General features: G+C 48.9%; 1 protein-coding gene across 1 annotated transcript; it reads left to right on the plus strand.

Moving 5' to 3' along the window:
* Positions 1-1,869: 1,869 nt before the first annotated feature.
* On the plus strand, positions 1,870-2,829 carry LOC138294053 (olfactory receptor 1G1-like). Its single transcript, XM_069233300.1, has one exon. It carries the CDS (start codon positions 1,870-1,872, stop codon positions 2,827-2,829), a length of 960 nt encoding a protein of 319 aa, XP_069089401.1.
* Positions 2,830-24,372: the final 21,543 nt, after the last annotated feature.

Genomic DNA, 24,372 nt, shown 5'->3' on the forward strand with positions numbered 1-24,372 from the left:
AGTTTAAGCAAGAAAAATGCCCACTTTCTAAAGTGGCATTTTCAAACTAACAATCTAAAAACCTACTTCACAAAAAGATGTATTTTTAAAATTGTGAGTTCAGAGACCCCAAACTCCAAATTTCCATTTGTTCTCAAAGGGAATCTGCACTTTAGGATATTTAAAGGCAGTCTCCATGTTAACCTATGAGAGAGATATGCCTTGCAATAGTGAAAGCTGAATTTAGCAGTATTTCACTGTTAGGACATGTGAAGGACACCAATACATGTTCCACCTTTAACATACACAGCAACCTGCCCATGGGGCTATCTTGGGTCTACAATAGGGGTGCCTTACATGTAGAAACAGGGGAGGTTTAGGCCTGGCAAGTTGGTACATTTGCCAGGTCAAATTGGCAGCTTAAAACTGCATACACAGACACTGACGTGGCAGGTCTGAGACATAGTTACAGGGCTACTCATGTGGATGGCACAACAAGTGCTGCAGGCCCACTAGTAGCATTTGATTTACAGGCCCTGGGCACCTCTGGTGCACTTTACTAGGGACTTACAAGTAGATCAAATATACCAATCATGGATAAACCAATCACCAATACAATTTACACATAGAGCATGAGCACTTTAGCACTGGTTAACAATGGTAAAGTGCCCAGAGTCCTAAAGCCAACAAAAACTGGTCAGACAAAATAGGAGGAAGGAGGCAAAAAGTTTAGGGATGCCCCTGCAAAAAGGGCCATTTCCAATAAGGTGTAATGCCACTTTTTGTGGCGTTTCTCCTCCTTGTAAATATGGGCCCCTCGGATGCAGTTTTCTGCATCAGAGGCGCGTGCAATTGGTGTTGCATTGGGCATTCCACCGCAACACCCATTGCTTTTGACGCTGCCCCAGATTTACAAGGATGTGTAAATGTGTGGCAGCGCCAACAACCAATGGCACCCTAGGGATGGCTTTAGCATGGCGCAATGGGAAGGAATGCTTTTATTCATCCTTTTTGTTTACTTTTTAGATGTGTGCCGCATTCTGCAGCACACAGAGAAGTGCCAAATCACAACTGTAGATTGTTTGTGTGCAGGAAGGCTTCCCTTCCTGCACACAAACAATCATTCAAAACTGTCACTTTGGTACTTCTATGTGTGCTGCATTCTGTAAATAGACAGGGGAAGCCTCCACAGACAAGCACTTGTTTATTATCCCATAATTTTCTGTCACAATTTTTCCCCAAAAAAGGTTTGGGTCCACCTGCTCCCATTTCATTCAACAACAGATTGCTTATGGTTTGACATCAATTGAGTGACATAAACCAGTAAACATTTAATCAGCAAAACATGGAATAGTTATTTACAATCAAAATAATCACAAAAGGTTATGTTGACACAGATTTTCAGTGGCTTCTTGGCCTTTAACCCACCTTCTTCAGGACCAATAACCCAACTTCTAGTTCTCCCTTGAATCTGCTCTCTGTGAGCCAGTGCACAAGTCCTTCTTCCAGAATGTGTCTGCTTCCCATCAAACTGCCTGCTTTCACTCCAGTTTGTCCATTTTCCCCAACCTACACTCTTCTGCTTGCCCATCAGTTTGACTGCTGTAAGCCTGGTAATCACAGCGGATGTGAGAAGGTGATTGCTGTTACGCAATATGCAGGTCACATGATGTAATCACCACCAGCTTCATAATCCAGCTCGCTTTACACCCACCAGTAGAAGACATAACAGTAACAAATGAATCAAACTTTCTATGCCTTTTTATGCTATGTAGTCTGTAATACTCCACATTTACATTATTTAAATGGTATCTCTCCTGAAAAATATATGAAATAAACATTTTACAAGTCCTAATCATTGAATGATGCTTTTTCTTGACAGAAAACTACATGGAAATTCGGAACCAGAGTCAGGTGACCGAGTTCACTTTCATGGGGTTCTCCAGCCTCGGACAGAATCAGGGGTTCCTCTTCTGGGTCCTCCTCATCATTTATGTGACCACCATGTCTGGTAACCTCATGATCTTTAGCATTATCTGCATAGACTTCCACCTTCATGAGATGCCCATGTATTTCTTTCTTGCCAACCTCTCGTTCTTGGACATCTGTTACACCTCCGCCATCATGCCTAAGACACTGGCCAACCTTTGGGCTCAGATCAACATCATATCCCACGATGGTTGCCTGGGGCAAATGTTCTTATTTATTTTGTGCACTGCGGCAGAGAGCTTGATTCTCACATTGATGGCGTATGACCGCTACGTTGCTGTTTGCCACCCCCTGCATTACACAACAATCCTCAGTCATAGAGTTTGCATACTTATTGCCATTAGCTCATGGGCTGGCGGAATCCTGAGTTCGTTGTTACACACCACGATGACTGCGCGTCTGTCCTTCTGTGGATCTCATGAAATCCAACACTACTTCTGTGATGTACCAGCCCTGCTCCATCTCTCCTGCAGTGACACCTACACAAACAATGTGATGCTTTTTGTCTTCAGCATGCTTCTTGGACTGGGCCCCTGTGTGTGCATCATCGCATCTTATGCCCGGATCTTCTCAACAGTCATGAAGATACAGTCCTCATTAGGAAGGAGTAAAGCATTCTCCACCTTCAGCTCCCACCTGACTGTTGTCATTTTGTTTTACGGGACTGGTTTATTTATATATGTGCATCCATTCCTCAGCTCATCGCATAGCACTGACATGGTGGCCTCCTTGTTTTACAGCACCATCACTCCCATGATAAACCCCATGATCTATTGCTTCCGAAACAAAGAGGTGAAGGAAGCTTTGAGTAAGGCGATGCAGAAAAGGCATCTCTTCAGAGCAGCGTGTGTATGTGTGTAATGATAGGCGCTGTGGCTACTTCTCACATATTGCTCCAGTTGGGCAATGGACAAACATTCATCAAGTCCTCAGGCACTGTAGTGCAAAGTATGACACAACGAGGCCCCCCAAACCTCAGAAACATCATATTAATTCCACTACACTACTAGGAGGCATCTTTAATCACCACCCTGACCCAACACACTGCCACTGTCAAAACGCCAGGACACCGTCAATGAGAAATCGCAGAACCATATACAAATTACATCCCAAACCTCTTAAAGAAGACCAACAGGACCATTTGTATATCTGGAGCGTGCTACACAAATGCTGCCCATGTTCTAATGTTCAAAATATTGTATTGAGTTTTATAACATAATGAGAAGACATACAGAAAATAACACCAATGTGCTTGGAAGTGTAAGTTTCAGCAGACAGGTTGCTCCATCACAATCCTGTCCGCTGAAATCCAAATCCGTTTTTATTCTATGGAATTTATATTTCAGCGGACGGGATATCCGTCACCGTTGTGACGGAGTAACCCGTCCCCCGAAACCTAAATCAGGCCCTAAATCCCATTGTATCCTATGGGATTTATATTTCAGCGGACGGGATATCCGTCACCGTTGGGATGGAGTAACCCATCTGACGAAACCTAAATCAGGCCCTAAAACCCATTGTATCCTATGGGATTTATATTTCAGCGGACGGGATATCCGTCACTGTTGTGATGGAGTAACTCGTCTGCCAAGATCTAAATCAGGCCCTAAATACCATTATATCCTATGGGATTTATATTTCAGCCGACGGGATATCCGTCACTGTTGTGATGGAGTAACCCGCCCGACGAAACCTAAATCAGGCCCTAAATCCCATTGTATCCTATGGGATTTATATTTCAGCGGACGGGATATCCGTCACTGTTGTGATGGAGTAACCCGTCTGACGAAACCTAAATCAGGCCCTAAATCCCATTGTATCCTATGGGATTTATATTTCAGCGGATGGGATATCCGTCACTGTTGTGATGGAGTAACCTGTCTGACGAAACCTAAATCAGGCCCTAAATCCCATTGTATCCTATGTGATTTATATTTCAGCGGACGGGATATCCGTCACCGTTGTGATGGAGTAACCCGTCCGACGAAACCTAAATCAGGCCCTAAATCCCATTGTATCCTATGGGATTTATATTTCAGCCGACGGGATATCCGTCACTGTTGTGATGGAGTAACCCCTCCGCCGAGCTCTAAATCAGGCCCTAAATCCCATTGTATCCTATGGGATTTATATTTCAGCTGACGGGATATCCGTCACTGTTGTGATGGAGTAACCTGTCCCCCGAAACCTAAATCAGGCCCTAAATCCCATTGTATCCTATGGGATTTATATTTCAGCGGACGGGATATCCGTCACTGTTGTGATGGAGTAACCCGTCCGCCGAGCTCTAAATCAGGCCCTAAATCCCATTGTATCCTATGGGATTTATATTTCAGCTGACGGGATATCCGTCACTGTTGTGATGGAGTAACCCGTCCGCCGAGCTCTAAATCAGGCCCTAAATCCCATTGTATCCTATGGGATTTATATTTCAGCCGACGGGATATCTGTGACTGTTGTGATGGAGTAACCTGTCCCCCGAAATCTAAATCAGGCCCTAAATCCCCTTGAATCCGATGGGATTTATATTTCAGCCGACGGGATATCCGTCACTGTTGTGACAGAGTAACCTGTCCGACGAAACCTAAATCAGGCCCTAAATCCCATTGTACCCTATGGGATTTATATTTCAGCCGACGGGATATCCGTCACCATTGTGACGGAGTAACCCGTCCGACGAAACCTAAATCAGGCCCTAAATCCCATTGTATCCTATGGGACTTATATTTCAGCGGACGGGATATCCGTCACCGTTGTGATGGAGTAACCCGTCCGACGAAACCTAAATCAGGCCCTAAATCCCATTGTATCCTATGGGATTTAAATGGAGTAACCCGTCGGACGAAACCTAAATCAGGCCCTAAATCCCATTGTATCCCGTGGGATTTATATTTCTGCGGACGGGATATCCGTCACCGTTGTGATGGAGCAACCCATCTGGTGAGTTCTAAACCAGGTCCTAAATCATGCGTAGGGCTACATATGCAGTGCTACCTAATACAAACCAGTTTACTTTATGCAAGGAATTAGTATTAAGAAAAGGAGCCAGCGTGCTCCACTCATGATGGGAAATAGAGAGGCTTCTTATTCTTATTGAATGAAAATTCAATCCTGTTCCTCATGTATAATACCCAATACCACCAAGCACTTGTAGGCAAATTAATCACATATTTGAATCATAGCAATAGACTTGATAGGAGAAGAAATTAGTAAATCAAACAATTAGTATCCATATATGAAAGTGTGAATGAACTGAGTGAAGATTTACCTATTATAATTTCATATACATTGGGAAGATCAACGTTAAACATTTGAGAGATTTTACACCAGACATTAGTCTCTGTTTAAGACGAGGGTCTTTTTATTTCAAATTAATTGAGAAAGGGTTTTATTAATTCAAGTGAAAAAGATCAATGAAAAGTAACAGCTAAAATTGACAATTGATATCACTCTTGCGGGGCTATTCAGATTTTAATTGCCTCAATTCTCCCCCCACCTAGATAAATTGAGGAAAGATGATTTGTCTAATTTGTGTGAGATTTTTGTCAATAATTCTTTGCAATTGAAATGAACTGTATTTTGTATTGTATTTAAAAAATAAATACCAGGATACTTTAGAGCAGTATCATTCCAAACAATGCCTGTGCCATCAGCATTAAAATATATTTTAAGGAAAAAATCAATTGTATGAATATTTAAAGTGTGTCCAGATACTAATGTATAACCCTCAATACTTTCACTGGAATAAAATATAAAGGGTCCTACCATCTAACAGTGCATCGTCTGCATATGTAGAAGATTTAGGAACCATATTGTTGATTTTAATGCTTGTGTTTTCTCTCAAAGAAAGAATAAGAGTTAAAAGAGGTTCAATGGCAACTCTAGGTAAAAAAAGAGATAGAGAGCACCCCTGCCAGGGCCTCTAAACAGTGGACAATCGAAGCAGTAATGCGGTTCACAAAAATAGCTGCAACAACACCATGCGTTAATCATTGAAATAAAAGTATCACCAAAACAACATGTCTGCATAGCTCTAAATAACAATTTCCAATTGACCTCATCAAATGCTTTTCAGCATTTAAAGCTAATAAGGCTATGGTGCATTGACATTTCTTAACCTGTTGGATGAGGGTGTTGGCCAATGGCCTATATCCGCACACCCTCCCCAGTGCAGATGTCGGCCTTTGGCTGGGCAGGGCTAGAAAGGGCCCTCTGGTGCTTTATTCTTTTTCTAATAAGGCTGAGGCTGCTAGGGAAGAGCTTTCCAAGCAGCCTGAACTTTTCTTTTTTGGTAGTTAAAGGTGCTAAGCACATGGAGCGCGTTGACATCAGTACATACAAAAGTGAAAGTGAAACGAGTCAAAGGGCCCACCATGCCACACCCCCACCCCAAAATACATGGAATAGTCTTTCTGCATCCCTTCCAGGAGGCAGGTGGGACAATTGGTTCAAATTGTCCCCCCTCCCGGGGGGTAGGGAGGAGAGGTTCAGAAAGGCATCTAGACACAAGGACTTTATATTCCCATATAAAAATATAGGGATGGGGCTGCCAACCAGGGCATGGCCATGCCCTACTTCAGTATACATGGAACAGTCATTCTGCTCCCCAGGGGGGAAGATGGGGTGATTATCCCAAATCCACCTCCCCAGGGGGTAGAAACCCTACTAGACACCAGGCATTTTACATGTGGAGCAGGCATTAAACTCTAGCACTGGCTACATTGCCACCCCACAGGGGACAAACCAGTATATTGGCCTCACAAGGGCAGTGAAGGAGTTTTTCCCAAATTTGCCCTGAGGGCAGAAAGCCCAGTGGATGACGGGACTATTTTTTATAAATAAAATAACAGGGTGGGTCTGGCCCATCCTGACATCAGGCCCCCCTCACCCGAAAGCCCCAGCAGTCTTTCTGCCCTCCTGGGGACTATAACGTCCCCAACCCACAGGCAAGAGAGAGGACATTAGGGGGCATATTTATACTCCGTTTGCGCCGAATGTGCGTCGTTTTTTTCGACGCAAATTCGGCGCAAAACTAACGCCATATTTATACTTTGGCGTTAGACGCGTCTAGCGCCAAAGTATGGGCAAATAGCGTCATTTTTTTGCGTGAACGCCTTCCTTGCGTTAATGAGATGCAAGGAAGGCGTTCCCGTCTAAAAAAATGACGGCGACGCAAATGCGTCGTATTTATACTCCCGGGCAAAAATCACGCCCGGGAGTGGGCGGGGCAAAAAACCCCGCATTTGCGCCACTTTTTAACGCCTGGGTCAGGGTAGGCGTTAAGGGGCCTGTGGGCTCAAAATGAGCCCACAGGTGCCCTCCCCTGCCCCCAGGGACCCCCCCTGCCACCCTTGACCACCCCAGGAGGACACCCAAGGATGGAGGGACCCATCCCAGGGACATTCAGGTAAGTTCAGGTAAGTATACTTTTTTTTTTTTTGGGTGGCATAGGGGGGCCTTATTTGTGCCCCCCTACATGCCACTATGCCCAATGACCATGCCCATGGGACATAAGTCCCCTGGGCATGGCCATTGGGCAAGGGGGCATGACTCCTGTCTTTACTAAGACAGGAGTCATGTAAATGGCGTCTGGGCGTCGTTAAAAATGGCGCAAATCGGGTGGTGGCGATTTTTTGCGTCAACCTGACTTGCACCATTTTTAAGACGCCCTAGCGCCACTTTTCCCAACGCCGGCGCTGCCTGGTGTACGTGGTTTTTTTCCACGCACACCGGTCTGCTTGCGCCGGCTAACGCCATTCAATAAATACGGCGCGCGCATGGCGCTTCAGAATGACGTTAGCCGGCGCAAATTTTTTTTACGCTAAACTGCGTTAGCGCAGTTTAACGTCAAAAAGTATAAATACGGGCCTTGATTCTTCTGGCTACTGTTTTTCCATATAGGCCAGATGAAGGGCTAAATCCCAATATCTTCCCACTTGCCATGTCAAATGCCTGCACGTTTTGGGCTTGGGGACTCCTATTGACCTTGGTTTGATCTGTTCCTGCCGCGGGCTCTAGGCCCAAACACACAAGTGGCAGAGGGTTTTTATCAGTACAAGTGGGGCAAAGCTAGACATTAGGGGGCATATTTATACTCCGTTTGCGCCGAATTAGCGTTGTTTTTTTCGACGCAAATTCGGCGCAAAACTAACGCCATATTTATACTTTGGCGTTAGACGCGTCTAGCGCCAAAGTATGGGCAAATAGCGTCATTTTTTTGCGTGAACGCCTTCCTTGCGTTAATGAGATGCAAGGAAGGCGTTCCCGTCTAAAAAAATGACGGCGACGCAAATGCGTCGTATTTATACTCCCGGGCAAAAATCACGCCCGGGAGTGGTCGGGTCAAAAAAACCCGCATTTGCACCACTTTTTAACGCCTGGGTCAGGGTAGGCGTTAAGGGGCCTGTGGGCTCAAAATGAGCCCACAGGTGCCCTCCCCTGCCCCCAGGGACCCCCCCTGCCACCCTTGCCCACCCCAGGAGGACCCCCAAGGATGGAGGGTCCCACCCCAGGGACATTCAGGTAAGTTCAGGTAAGTATAATTTTTTTTTTTTTTTTTTTTTTTTGGTGGCATAGGGGGGCCTTATTTGTGCCCCCCTACATGCCACTATGCCCAATGACCATGCTCAGGGGACATAAGTCCCCTGGGCATGGCCATTGGGCAAGGGGGCATGACTCCTGTCTTTACTAAGACAGGAGTCATTTAAATGGCGTCTGGACGTCGAAAAAAATGGCGCAAATCGGGTTGAGGTGATTTTTTTGGCTCAACCTGACTTGCCCCATTTTAAGACTCCCTAACGCCATTTTCCCCCTACGCCGGCGCTGCCTGGTCTACGTGTTTTTTTTCCACGCACACCAGGCAGCGCCGGTCTGCTTGCGCCGGCTAACGCCATTCCATAAATACGGCGCCCGCATGGCGCTTCAGAATGGCGTTAGACTGCGCTAAATTTTTTGACGCTAAACTGCGTTAGCGCAGTTTAGCGTCAAAAGGTATAAATATGGGCCTAGGAATTTTGTGAATTCCTGCAGATTCAGGAAGTTTCCATCACAGAAATGTAAGGTAAATTCTTGATTTCAGGGTGAGTTTGAGGTTTGCAGGGCATTGTGGGTAAAAAACAACTTGTGAAATTCACACAAGGCATACCACCCTGGCTTCCCCCAGGTGTCTAGTTTTAATAAGTGCAGGTTTGCTAGGTTTCACTAGGTGCTGGCTCAGCTTGCACTCACAATCCACAGCTACCCACTTTGGGGAAAAAGGGTCAGTTTTGAGTGGAAAAAAAGTGATGCATTCATGTTGTGTTTTGGCCTGCTTCCTATTGTGGGCACTAGGCCTACCCACACACGTGAGGTACCATTTTTATTTGAAGACGCAGAGCACAGAATAGTAGAACATGTGTTATTACCACTTGAATTCATTGCATTTATGCCTCCCAAATGAAAAAAAGAAGACATTTTGAAAAATACTAAACTCCTTACCCTGAGCCCATTTCAGAAATACATAGATTTCCTTGATACCGATTTTCACTTTACATATTTCACCATATGAGCTGGTCCATACTTGGCACACAGTGAAAAACCATTGTATAGTCCAACTGAGTTGTTGGCTCTGGGTACCTTGGGTTCTTGGAGAACCTACAAACCCTATTTAGCTCCACAACCAGAAGGGCAGAAGGGTCTAGCGATGTAATGTATATTGCTTTTGTAAATCAGACATTGTGACAAAAAGATATAGATAAAAATGTTGTCACAAATTTCTTCCTATTCATTTTCAGTATTTCTTTATTTCAACAGTAAGGACCACATGTACAAAAGTGTGAAATTGCTACTTCACTATTCTTTTCACATTCCATCGTTGACCACCCTGAACCTTTCCTGAATTACCACACTCCTTCTGAGAGGATCAATAAACATGCACCTTATTTTCATAAAAAACCTGTGTTTATAACCCCCACAAAAATCTCCACAACATACACCACTGGTTTAGAATGTTTTTTTTTTTTTTTAATGTTTTTTTTTTTTTTGGTTTTTTTCCCTTGACTGTCGTATCCACTTTTCTTTAAATATTTCTTTATTGGCATTTACAGGTTTGTACAACAATGGACATATAAATTGTACATAGTAACCAAAACAGCTTCACAATATTCTGTGATTAATCATCTGTCACAGTAACATGATGCCAGTGCGCAAGACTGCTGGGGTGGTGTTAATAGGATTGTTTAGGCCATGTCCCCCTCTGCCAAGTGACTCGCTCACCAGAAAGTGGAGGGATGACAGGCCACGACAGCCCGCTCCCTGTGTCAACAACCAGAGGGGAATCTTAACCACATAAACCCCAGACAGTGCAACAACCTGCTGCTTCAAAAACAAAGCAACCATGTGCTGAACAACCCAGGACATCAGTGAGAGTCACGCAAAGGTACAGTATCATGTGGGAGTAATTAGTCAGTCTAAGTGCATGTAGAGTGGAGTGGGGCCAATCCATGGGGGTGGGGGCAGGTTGGCAGCAGCGCAGCACTGGCTCCGGTCCCCTATCAGCAAGCAGTCACCCACGGCACTCCATTAAGAAGTAGAGTTTAGGTAGGGGTGTCACATTTGTCCTGTAGGATGAGAACATACGTGTCCCACAAAGTGGCAGTGTAGTCACCCCCCCATGCCCTACAGTCTCACGTCATGGCATTGGTCTCGGCTGTCATCCAACAAAGCATGACCCTGAGTCAACAATCAGTTACTGGCAACTGCCCTGGCTTCCAGGACATGGCTATCAGACACTTGAAAAGAGCCATTGCTAGATCCGCGAATTTCCAGGGGAGATTTAGGCCCTCATTACAACCCTGGCAATTGGTGTTAAATCGGCGGTAAGACTACCAACAGGCCGGCGGTAAAAAAAATGGAATCACGACCTTGGCGGAAACCGCCAACATAGACAGCCACTTTAACACTTCGACCGCCACAGTGGTAGAAACAAACAGCATGGCGGTCACCGCCAACAGACAGGCGGAAGACAATGTACCACCCACACTATTATGACAGGCAAATCCACCACCTTTTCCGGGGCGGATTCAACACGAACAAAAACACAGCGGAAACAGGACTTGGAAGGGGAAACACTCACCTCAACACAACCCACGAGGAACCAGGACGCCATGGAGCCAGAACTCCAAATCCTCCCTGCGATAGTATTCCTGCTCCTCTACCAGGAGCACGAAAGACGGCGGCGATGACCACGGTGAGTACTGCACCTACAACACAGGGGAGGGGGGAGGGAAAAGAGAGTGGCACACACACGCAACAAGCAACACCCCCACCTCCACACTCACCCACTACAACACACACACTAAAACATGCTGCAACAATAGATTTACACCTCCCTACCCCCCTGGAAAAACGCAATGACAAAAGGAAATGATTGTAACGATTGTAATCAATAAAAATCCATTAGTCAAAACTTTAAATACAGTATAAACAATTATGTACACCAACTACACAAGTTCGGATAGTGCACCATTCAAAGTCTGTGGACCACTGGGCCCAAAGTGCATGGGCGAGGCCCACACTCGATACCAGACTGCAAACGGAGAGAACACTGCTGAGGCATCAGATCGAAATAAAACAGGCACCTCAGGGGGAAGGGAAGGGCACCTCAGCCGGATGAGTGCACGACGCCAGCTCTACGAGGGGGCTCCATGCCTATTGATGTATCCTAGGGAGTGCAAAGCCGCAGTCTCTCAAGTCTCTCCAGTGGGTGCTTTGCCCACTGCTTTATACTGGGGAGTGCAAAGCCACAGTCTCTCAAGTCTTTTCAGTGGGTGGGTTACCCACTGCTTTATCGTGGGGAGTGCAAAGCCACAGTCTCTCAAGTCTCACAAGTGGGTGGGTTGCCCACTGCTTTATCCTGGGGAGTGCAAAGCCACAGTCTCTCAAGTCTCTCCAGTGGGTGGTTTGCCCACTGCTGTATCCTGGGGAGTGCAAAGCCACAATCTCTCAGTTGGATGCCTTTCTCCACTGGTTCTGGAGGGGGCTTTGTGCCCAGAGTGCTTCATCCTGCCAAGGACTGAGGTAGTGGATGTGATACTCCACTGGTTCTGGAGGGGGCTTTGTGCCCAGAGTGCTCCATCCTGCCAAGGACTGAGGTAGTGGATGTGATACTCCACTGGTTCTGAAGGGGGCTTTGTGCCCAGAGTGCTTCATCCTACCAAGGACTGAGGTAGTGGATGTGATTCTCCACTGGTTCTGGAGGGGGCTTTGTGCCCAGAGTGCTTCATCCTGCCAAGGACTGAGGTAGTGGATGTGACACTCCACTGACGGTGGTGCAACATGCAAGCTGGCCAGACTCCTGGAACTGACCACCAGCCTCGTACGACTGACCACTGTGGATGGCAGCCATGTCTGCGGTGGTGCCACTGGCTCAGGATGTCTCGGGGCTGCTGGCGGTGCGGTGTCAGTGGCGGCGGTGCTGGCGACGGTGTCAGTAGCGGCGGTGCTTGCGGCGGACTCTGTGGCATCGGTGTTGGTGGCAGGCTCTGTGGCATCGGTGCTGGCAGCGGGCTCTGTGGAAACGGTGCTGGCGGCAGTCTTTGTGGTGGCGGTGCTGGTGGCGGGCTCACTGACTGCAGTGCTGGTGGCGGCCTCACTGACTGCGGTGCTGGTGGCGGGCTCACTGACTGCAGTGCTGGTGGCGGCCTCACTGACTGCGGTGCTGGTGGCTGACTCACTGACTTCGGTGCTGGCGGCGGTGTCAGTAGCGGCGGTGCTGGTGGTGGGCTCACAAACTGAGGTGCTGGTGAAGGGCTCAGTGTCTGTGGTGCTGGCAGTGGTGCTGGTGGTGGGCTCACTGACTGCGATGCTGGTGTCGGGCTCACTGACTGCGGTGCTGGCGGCGATGCTGGTGGCGACGGTGCAGGTGGCGGTGCAGGTGGCGGTGCCTGTGGCGGTCTTGTCCGCCGTGCAGGTTGGCGTTGACGTGTACCTGCCTTTGATTTTTTGGCCCTTCCCCACCTTGGATGGTGGCGCAGCTGTCTTTCCACTTTTGTTTTGCCTGAGCCCTTAGTGGCAGGTGTTTTCACCTTCTCCCTCTGGGATGTGGGCAACTTTTTCTGTTTTGGAGGTGGGGTAATGTCCTTGCCCTCGCTCCTTGGGACACTGGCAGCCCTGTTGCTTGGTGCACTCCAGAATCCCGCTATTGCTGGAGCCACTGTGCCCGGTGATGTGGTGGCTGAGGTGCTGGGTTGGGACTGGAAAGGCGGGCCCTAGGGGACAGACGGGGGAGGTGTAGGGAAGGGGTCAACATTTGATAGAAAAAGCTTTTTAGACACACTGGGACGGGTGGATGGAGGGGGTTTGGGAGTGGAGGAAGAGGTAGTGGATGTAGGAGGTGTACGTTTGCTGACTTTGGGTGAAGGTGCATGGGCTGGAGGCTGTTGTGAGTTGGATGGCTGTTGGGTGGGTGTGTGACTGCGTTTGTGTAGTTTGGGAGGATGGCTCACAGACACACTGGGAGAGGACACAGGGGATGTGTGAATGGTAGTGGGGGTGGTGAGTGCACATGAGCGGTGTGTGGTGATGGCCGTGCTGGTGATGGAGGTTGTGGCTGAAGATGTAGTACATGCAGGTGTGAGTGGAGACGAGACAGGGAGGGAGGAGGGAGACGTGGAGGAGGTGGACACAGTGGAGGCAGTGGATGTTGGTATGTCTGCATGGGTATGGTGCTTGTGTGAATGCCTGTGGGATGTGTGGTGCTTATTTTTGCCTGAGCCACCCTTGTGTGTTGATGTGTGTGCATGCTGGTCTGACGGTGTGCTTGGGATAGGCTGAGGTACAGCGGATTGGGTCTGGGTGGAGGAGGTTGGGGGGGGGGGGGCTGGACACAGGGACAATGGCTGCCATCAGTGCTTAGGCCAGAGCCTGAAATGCTTGCTGTTGGGCTGCCTGGCCAGAATGAATGCCCTCCAGGTATGCATTTGTTTGGTGCAAATGCCTCTCTACACCCTGGATGGCATTCACAATGGTAGACTGCCCAACAGTGAGGGATCTCAGGAGGTCAATAGCCTCCTTAATGAGGGCAGCAGGGCTGACTAGGGCAGGGGCTAAGGTGCATGGGGTGAAGGAGATGCCCACCTTCCTGGGTGAGCGGGCACAGGACACACGCTGAGGGGCTGCTGGGAGGGCGGTGCTGGTAGGGGGAGTGGCGTCTGTAACCTGTTGATATGGGGGGCACAGAGGGGCCCGCCACCGCAAGGGAGCTCCCATCAGAGGAGGAGTCGCTGTCACTGCTGTCACCTCCTGTCCCCGCCGTGGAGCTCCTCTAGCCCTCCGTCCCACTGGTGGCTTCAGACTCTGTTGTTTCGCCCTCCAGAGCCAAGTGGGATGCATCTCCCTCCTGCTCCGATGCCACTACTCCTCTGCCTGATGATGCTATTGCACACAAGAACAGGAAGACCACAAAAAGGGGGGGGGAGACAGGAGAAAGACATGTTCAGTGCATGCAATACCGCTGCCGTTGGCGGACACTACAGACACAGCAGCCCTCTGCACTATGCCATGCACTTAGAGTTCCCTAATTAATCACAGGGACATAGGGTACAAGGCCTATCCCCGATAGCTGCACACATGGAAGTCACAGCAGCCTGACTAGGTGTAGATGGCTCTTCCACTGGTGGGGTTGGGGTGCCACATAGCCTGCCTCACAAAGGGTCCTTGCCTACAAAGCGCACCCTGGCCTAGGGTAACCCACTGCCCACCTCCCTCACCCAGACACCTCGTAATGCGCGCAGAGTCAGATGGATGTGACGGTACTCACCCCCTTGTGGCTGCTGTGATGCCCTCAATCGCCCATCCAACTCTGGAGACGCCACTGTCAGGATCCGGAACATCAGGGGGGTCATGGTGCGACGGGCACCCCTCCCACGTTGGGAAGCCATCCCCAGCTGGGCCTCCACTGTCTTCTTGCTCCAGCGGCGAATGTCCTCCCATCTTTTCCGGCAGTAGGTACTCCGTCTGTTGTGGACCCCCTGGGTTCGGACGTCCTTGGCCATGGAACGCCAAATATCCTTCTTCTGGTGGGCGCTGACCTAGAGGAATAGTACAGAGAAAAAGGAAAAACTTTAACCGTCCGGACCGCCACAGTCATTGGCCCACATTCCCACCCTTGCCCTGACGCACATACACTCACCGTCCGCTCATGCAGGCCTCAGCCCCCCCGTATCTTCCATCCACACCACTCCAAATAGGCATTGCCCATGCAGCATGCTCACAGTGTACTCGTCTGTTTGTCTGGAGGACCGTAGAGTAGCGTTTACTGGGGGAGGACCCCATCCACTAACTTCTCCAACTCCTCTGAAGTGAAGGTAGGGGCCCTTTTCCCAGACACATGAGCCATTGTCACTTCCAGACTGAGGTCACAGCAGCACTTGCAGTGTAGGTCCTCTCCTGTCGAAGGTCAGGTGTCAAGTGAGTGAACAGACAGAAAATGGAGGTCACGTCCGTGGCGGTGCATACCGTCACCGCCGGTGTACATCGTCATTGGCTCCTCTGACCCATAGGGCCCAATGTTAACCAATGCAGGATTACGTGGCGGTCTTCGACCGCCTACTGCAACAGTGTACAACGCCAGTGCAGTTACCTCATATCCCCTTGTCCCACATTACAGGTCAGGCAGCCACCATTTTAGGCGGCAACATGGCATTATTTTTAGATGCGTCGCACATATCTAGGCCTTGCATACACACAGTGACAGGCACATAGCGGATTGACAAATGATGCAATCAATTCTTTTTTTACTACCTCAGTGTTGGCTGACTCTGTGCTCGCTGTTCTCGTCCATAGGGCACGTCCGCTGGGGCAGGTGAGGAGATGGCAGCATCCTCCGGTGTACAGACCGCTGGTGGACCTATCGACAATGGAAGACAGACACATCATTATCACTTACAGACTTGATCGTGCCACAATCCTGGAACTGTGTGCCCAGTTGGAGCCAGACCTGATTTCAGCTATCCGCCATCCCACAGGAATCCCCCCTCTTGTGACAGTCCTGTCAGTACTCCATTTCCTGGCAAGTGGGTCTTTTCAAACAGCAGTGGCCATTGCATCAGGGATGTCCCAGCCTATGTTCTCAAACGTGTTGTCCAGAGTGTTGTCTGCCCTGCTGAAACACATGCACAACTACATAGTTTTCCTTCAGGTGGAGGATTTTCCCACAGTGAAAGGTGACTTCTATGCCCTGGGACATATCCCCAACATCATAGGTGCCATTGACGGGACACATGTGGCCTTGGTACCCCCCCAGCAGGAGTGAACAGGTGTACAGAAACAGGAAGAGCTACCATTCAATGAATGTGCAGATGGTGTGTTTGGCCGACCAGTACATCTCCCATGTGAATGCCAAGTTTCCAGGCTCAGTGCATGACGCTTACATCTTGAGGAATACCAGCATCCCTTATGTGATGGGGCAACTCCAGAGGCACCGTGTGTGGCTAATAGGTGAAGAGAAGGACCCTATACCCTGTGAATAGTTGTCTGGGTCTGGGGTTGTCCCTAAGGGTTCGTGTGTGTCTAACAGTTGTCCCTCGACATTTGCAGGTGACACTGGTTACCACAACCTGTCATGGCTACTGACACCAGTGCGAAATCCCAGGACAACGGCAGAGGAACGCTACAATGAGGCACATGGGCAAACTAGGACAGTGACAGAAAAGACCTACGGCCTCCTGAAGGCCAGGTTCCGGTGCCTCCATATGACAGGTGGTTCTCTCTACTACTCACCAAAGAAGGTGTGCCAGATAATCGTGGCCTGCTGTATGCCGCACAACCTGGCTTTGTGATCCAGCAATACTTCCATTGAGATACAGGTAAGAAGACAGCACTGCCTCCTACATCTCATACAATTGTTAGACCTATCATAAGTCTGTCACTTTCACCCAGTGTATGGACCCTGACCTGTCACTTTGCCTTTCCATTTCACAGATGTGGGTCCCACTGTGTAACCTCTGCTATGTTACCTCATGGACAAGAGGTGGGTGACATAGGTATGTTGACAATACAATGGACATTGCTATGTTCCTTAGTTATAGCAAATACACATTTGTGAAAGCACAGACTGACTCCAGATTGTTTTGTGATTCAAGGGTGTTTATTTTAGTGCAAAAAAGTGGAGGGGGTTGGAAAATGGGCAGGGGTGATGGTGGAGGAATGTCCATGGCAGAGTCCAGTTATTTGTCTCACAGATGCATTGTCCAAAGGGGCATAGGAAGTGAAGCTAGGGTAGTTTAAGGATGGACAGGGTGACAAAGTGGGACAGAAGGATGACATTCAGGGTGGTCTCATTTCTTGGCGGGGGTCTTGGCATTGTTCTCTGTCTTTGTCCTGGATCTCAGGGACCGTTTGCGGGATGGTTCTCCCTCATCCCCAAATACTGTTACTCCTGCAGCCGCTGGGTCTCCTGAAACTTGGATGGTACTCTCCCATGATGTTGGAGAGGGCCTCGTGGAGAGTGGGTTCCCTGGGCCTGTCCTCGCCCTGTCGCACAGCAGTCCTCCCAGTTCGCCTGTTTTCCTGTTACTCTGTCTCCTGAACCGTGTGCCCACTGCCCCCAGGTCCCTGATGTTCTTGGGTTTGCCTGGGTTCCCTGTAGTGGTGGACACACTGCTGCTTGACGTGTCCTGGGGACAGAGGTATGGGCCCGCTGGGTGGGTGCTGTGCTGGTGTTTCCTGAGGGGGAGGCTCTGTGGTGGCATATGCCAGTGTCTGGAAACCGACTGTCCTGAGGTCCCCGATGGGCTGGGCTGGTCATCTAGATCCAGTTGGACAGAGCTGCTGTCATCACTGTGGGCCTCTTCTGTGGGGGGGTGGACATGTTTGGAACCTCCTGTCCGGTGACGTTGGGTAGGGGTTCTGCAGGGTTGTAAAGCCATGATTATGGCATCTGTGTGTGCCATCGTGTGCAATGGGTGGGTGAACCTGTACCCCAGTGATTACATTCTTGTCTAGGACCTTGTGTGATATTTGGTTTGGGGATCTGTGTGGGTATGTGTAGTGGACATGCGTTGGTGATGGGTGTAGGAGGCTGGCCTGGCTTGTAGTGGGTACCAAGGGGTACTTACACTCTGTACCAGGTCCAGTTATCCCTTATTAGTGTACAAGAGGTGTTTCTAGCAGCTTAGGCTGATAGAAGGTAGCTGTAGCAGAGAAGCTTAGGCTGAACTAGGAGACATGCAAAGCTCCTACTATACCACTGGTGTCACATGCACAATATCATAAGAAAACACAATACACAGATATACTAAAAATAAAGGTATTTTATTTTTATGACAATATGCCAAAAGTATCTATGTGAGTACCCTCAGCATGAGGATGCCAAATATACACAAGATATATGTACACAATACCAAAAATATGCAGTAATAGCAAAAGGAAGTAATGCAAGCAATGTAAAATTACAATAGATTGCAATAGGAGCACATAGGTATAGTGGCAACACAAACCATATACTCCAAAAGTGGAATGAGAACCACAAATGGACCCCAAACCTATGTGAGCTTGTAGAGGGTCTCTGGGACTGTAAGAAAACAGTGAGGGTTAGAAAAATAGCCCACCCCAAGACCCTGTAAGGTAGGTGTAAAGTGCACCTACAACCCCCAGAGAGCACAGAAGTTGTGATAGGGGGATTCTGCAGGAAGAACAAACACCAGCAGTGCACTGACAATGGATTTCCGGACCTGAGTACCTGTAAGACAAGGGGACCAAGTCCAATAGTCGCGACAGTGTCCGGGGGGGCAGGACCCCAGGAAACCCCAGCTGAAGGTGCAAGGAAGCTGCTACTGGTTGGAAGAAGCTTAGAGTTCTGCAAGAAAGAAGAGGACTAGGGTCTTCTCCTTTGGAAGACTGATGTCGCACGTCACAATGAAGCTTGCAGAGGTGTTCCCATGCAGAAAGACCACAAACAAGCCTTGCTAGTTGCAAGGGTTGCTGTAGAGGTTTTTGGGTGCTGCTGAGGACCAGGAAGGACCAGGATGTCACCTTTTGGAGGAGGAGACAAAGGGGCTGCTCCGCAACTCAGAGAGCCCTCACAGAGGCAGGCAGCTCCTGCAGAAGTACCCCAACAGGCACTTAGAAGAAAAGTGAACCTGAGTCCATGCAACGTTACAAAAGGGAGTCCCACGACGCCGGAGGACAACTCAGAAAGTTGTGCACTGCAGGGTGGTGTGCTGGGGACCCAGACTTGGCTGTGCACAAAGGAAATCCTGGAAGAGTGTACAGGAGCCGGAGCAGCTGAAAATCACGCGGTACACAGCTCTGCAGTCTAGCGTGGGGAGGCAAGGACTTACCTCCACCAAACTTGGACTGAAGAGTCACTGGACTGTGGCAGTCACTTGGACAGAGTTTCTGTGTTCCAGGGACCACGCTCGTCAGGATGAGAGGGGACCCAGAGGACCAGTGATGCTGTCTTTTGGTTCCTGCGTTAGCAGGGTGAAGATTCCGTCGACCCACAGGAGATTTATTCAGAGCTTCTGGTGCAGGGTGAAGGCAGGCTACCCCCAGAGCATGCACCACCTGGAAACAGTTGAGAAAGCCGGCAGGATTAGGGGCTACAATGTTACTGGTAGTCGTCTTTGCTACTTTGTTGGGGTTTTGCAGGCGTCCTGAGCAGTCAGCGGTCGATCCTTTGGCAGAAGGTGAAGAGGGAGATGCAGAGGAACTCTGGTGAGCTCTTGCATTCGGTATCTGAAGAATTCCCCAAAGCAGAGACCCTAAATAGCCAGAAAAGGAGGTTTGGCTACCTAGGAAGGAGGATAGGCTAGTAACACAGGTAAGAGCCTATCAGAAGGAGTCTCTGACGTCAACTGCTGGCCCTGGCCACTCAGAGCAGTCCAGTGTGCCAGCACATCTCTGAATCCAAGATGGCAGAGGTCTGGGGCACGTTGGAGGAGCTCTGGGCACCTCCCCAGGGAGGTGCAGGTCAGGGGAGTGGTCACTCCCCTTTCCTTTGTCCAGTTTCGCACCAGAGCAGGGCTGGGGGATCCCTGAACCGGTGTAGACTGGCTTATGCAGAGATGGGCACCATCTGTGCCCATCAAAGCATTTCCAGAGGCTGGGGGAGGCTACTCCTCCCCAGCCCTGACACCTTTTTCCAAAGGGAGAGGGTGTAACATCCTCTCTCTGAGGAAGTCCTTTGTTCTGCCTTCCTGGGCCAGGCCTGGCTGGACCCCAGGAGGGCAGAAACCAGTCTGAGGGATTGGCAGCAGCAGCAGCTGCAGTGAAACCCCGGGAAAGGCAGTTTGGCAGTACCCAGGTCTGTGCTAGAGACTCGGGGGATTATGGAATTGTCTCCCCAATGCCAGAATGGCATTGGGGTGACAATTCCATGATCTTAGACATGTTACATGGCCATGTTCGGAGTTACCATTGTGACGCTATACATAGGTAGTGACCTATGTATAGTGCACGCGTGAAATGGTGTCCCCGCACTCACAGTCCGGGGAATTTGCCCTGAATGATGTGGGGGCACCTTGGCTAGTGCCAAGGTGCCCACACACTAAGTAACTTGAACCCAACCTTCACCAGGTGAAGGTTAGACATATAGGTGACTTATAAGTTACTTAAGTGCAGTGGTAAATGGCTGTGAAATAATGTGGACGTTATTTCATTCAGGCTGCAGTGGCAGGCCTGTGTAAGAATTGTGAGAGCTCCCTATGGGTGGCAAAAGAAATGCTGCCGCCCATAGGGATCTCCTGGAACCCCAATACCCTGGGTATCTCAGTACCATATACTAGGGAATTATAAGGGTGTTCCAGTATGCCAATGTGAATTGGTAAATTTAGTCACTAGCCTGTTAGTGACAAATTTGGAAAGCAGAGAGAGCATAATCACTGAGGTTCTGGTTAGCAGAGCCTCAGTGAGACAGTTAGTCATCACAGAGGGAACACATACAGGGCACATACTTATGAGCACTGGGGCCCTGCCTGGCAGGGTCCCAGTGACACATAGACTAAAACAACATATATACAGTGAAATATGGAGGTAACATGCCAGGCAAGATGGTACTTTCCTACAGATGGCTACAACAAATGGAAGGTGAAATCCTCAAACTGCTTAGGTGGTCCATCCTACAGGGGATGGACTTTCAAGTGGAACACAGACCTGGGACTGCCCATGCCAATCAAGATGGCCTCTCCAGGTCCTTCCATTTAGATGATGAAGACTCACTAGAGAAATGGTAGTCTCATCCTCTTTCATTGGGGGGGAGTGTAAGAGAGCGCCTCTTTTTGACATGGTTATCCCCTCACCTTTTGCCTGATGTTGATTGTAGTGCCCAGAACCCCTGCTAAACAGGTTCCCTGTCCAGAGCTCTTTCCCTAAATCTTTTGTGAAGCATAGGCACAATTGGATACACCCTTAGTTGCCACTATAAGTCCCTAGTAAGTGGGCACCTATGTGCCCATGGCATGGGGAACTATGGGTAGGCCCCTGAGGGCAGCAGCATTGATTGTGCCACCGTCTAGGGCCATGCATCCAGAAACACCCAGCACTTCCATTAGAGGCTACGTGTAATGGTGCAAACCTAAACCACAAACTTGACATGGCACACTGCTTGTGTGCCCTCTCACATACACTGTATTTACTATGGGTAAGACACCCCTCTGGCAGACCTTTACAGCCCTAAGGTAGGGTGCTCCATATTATATCTGAGGGAATAGATGCATAAGCAGTATGCCCCCACTGTGTCCCTGCCAAACCTGGGACAAAGTGAATGAACAGAGCAGCCATTTTAATACATGTGCTGAACGCTGGTCAAAACGAGTTTCCCAGTTACATGATGGCCACTCTGAACCCTGGGTTCGTTGGTATCAAACAACTCAGAATGATAAATCCAAACTGATGCCAGTCTTGGATTTATCCCTAAATGTACCCAGGGGCTTGCTTAGAGATACCCCCTGCCAAAGCTAAATATCCTGGCATAGTTGCTGACTGGTCCTATCCAGCTGCCACCTACAGACAACCAATATACAAACCTTGGGGGAGAGCCCTGCCTCTCCGGTTTGTAGGACAATGCCCTTCCTGGGTGGAGGAGCTAACACCCCCTAGCTCAGCAAGATGCACTGTTCTGGCAGTGAACTTCAAACATCTTACGACCCTTGAAACTCGACCCCCAAGCCTGCTGCTAGCAGCAGCTGGCATCCCCCTTTGCAAACTCCCACTTTTGGCTGGAGCAAAGGCAGGAAACCTAACAAAGGGGCATTCACCACCCCTAGGGTGTTGCCTGCAAGATGGATCCTCTATTTAATTTTCTTCCATCTTGAATGGAAGGAAAATAGTCAATTAGGTTTACGGCAGTGACCCGTTCCACAGGAAGTGGTCACTATGGTGGATGTAGCCACCTAAAAGTAAGTGTCCCATTGGACACTATCAGGTTCCCCCTAAAACACCCACTAAATTCAGTATTTAATGGGCATCCGAGGACCAAGATTTCAGATTTGAAAGGACAAAGAAGACCAGCCCAAAGAAGAACCAAAGCCCGAGAACTGTGAACCTGCTGCACAAGAAAAGGCACCAAATCCTGCCTGCTGCACCTGGATGCTAACAATCGCCACTGCGGAGGAGCTGGACAGGTGACTGACCTCAAGAAACCTGGAGGAACTCCAGGCTTCACAAATCACCCCAGATCTCCCTTCTGAGTGGAGGCACCACTCTACAAACCATCAAAGGCCAACAAGCCAGTGAGGGTCACTTTACTGACTGGCCAATATCTCCTGAACCAGAAGGTGCAGCTGGACCCAACAACACACTGACAAACACCATGACAAACCCCGCAAGTATGTCAAGTTTGGTGGCACTGCACCCTCCACTGGCCGAGTTTGCCAATAACCTAAGTACAGGTCAGTGGACATCGGACTCTAAGAAAACTAGCTCCCACAGAGGTTAAACCAGACCAGGAGGAAGCCCCAGTCAAGGGACTTCAGGAACACCCTAGACCTCCCACCAGAGCACCCCCTTTGTCTTGTAAGGCTTACCTCCAGCTTCAAAGAGCTCCATTGCGCACAGCTCGTGGATCACTAACTCGCTCTGCACTTGGCTGCCCTGTGCTCTGCAATGAGGAACCAGCTGTCCTCCAAGGGTCCATCACCCCTTGTGACCTTGACACCACAAGGGGACCCTAAGACACCACCTCTAAAGCTGCAAGAACGGTCTGTTTCCAAGTGGTCCCCCTGAGTGGCCCTGCACCTGCTCCAAGAGACTTTCCATTGCTTCTCCCACCAAAACCGGGAGCTGCCCGAGACTTTGCAGCTGGCATAGCTTGCCCATTGACAATCTCAACCAACCTGCAAAAGCCGAACGTGATAACACCATTGTGAGGTTTTATATGCATTTTTAAAAGTGACTGCCTATTGATTCCTGGGGTGCATAATTATGCAAAGAAAGCTACCTCAAAAATTAGAGCATTATGTGATCTAATTTTTACCTTTGGAAACCAACATGTGGTTGCCTGGACCCCTGCTCAGTTTGCACACTACAAAGAGGACCAGCCTCCTACACCCCCTTGTCCTTCAGTGGAGCCGGTGTTGCATAGACATGCAGGATAATGCCACAATGGGCCGGGAGAGCAGCAGAGCTCTATTTCAAAACAACCATTCATGTTGCACTCTTGGCCACGTCCCCTGACTGTTTCTTCCTTACCTTTAGATAACCATTGGTACATCCATGCTAGAATAAAACTGAAGTGGGTTTAGAACCCCTCAACAATTCAAACAGAGAAGGTTTAGTGACCGATTGTGGAGTAGTATGATTAAAGCACCACATGGACTTTACAGCATCCTCAACCACACACCTCTTTCTTAGCTCATTCGACACAATCAGTTAAAACTTCATTCATTCTTTCAACCAATCCATTAGTTTGAGGGTGATAATGTGAAGTCTATAGATGTTTAATTTCTGATTCAGACAAGAATGGAATCAAATGCGACCCAATAAGCTGCACACCACTGTCCAAAATCAAAAATTCAGGTAACCCTGAAAAAATATCTCTTAGGAAGCCCACAGCATTTCTTGCAGTCGAGTCTGAAATAAACTGTACCTCTGGCCATTGAAATGTAGTAGTCCATGAGCACAAATGCATAATGATGTTGGGCATATAAGAAAATGAAAAATCCAACCCTATCTATTCCCACTTTATTCCTGGGACTTGCAGAAAAATTTACGGGATGCAATGGGGCGAACATACTTGAAGAACTTACTCAAAACTACTGCACACTAAACACTCTTCAACCGCACCTTCACTTCTATCTATCATATCTATTGAAGGCCACAAAAAAGATTCTCTGACTCTTCTTTTGGTCATTGTGAAACCTAAGTGACCCACATAGCCCAAATCCATCAAATCCTTCTGGACACTAAAAGGGGAAACCAATCTATCTC

Source organism: Pleurodeles waltl, chromosome 4_2, assembly GCF_031143425.1.
Source record: "Pleurodeles waltl isolate 20211129_DDA chromosome 4_2, aPleWal1.hap1.20221129, whole genome shotgun sequence".
NCBI classification, from domain to species: domain Eukaryota; kingdom Metazoa; phylum Chordata; class Amphibia; order Caudata; family Salamandridae; genus Pleurodeles; species Pleurodeles waltl.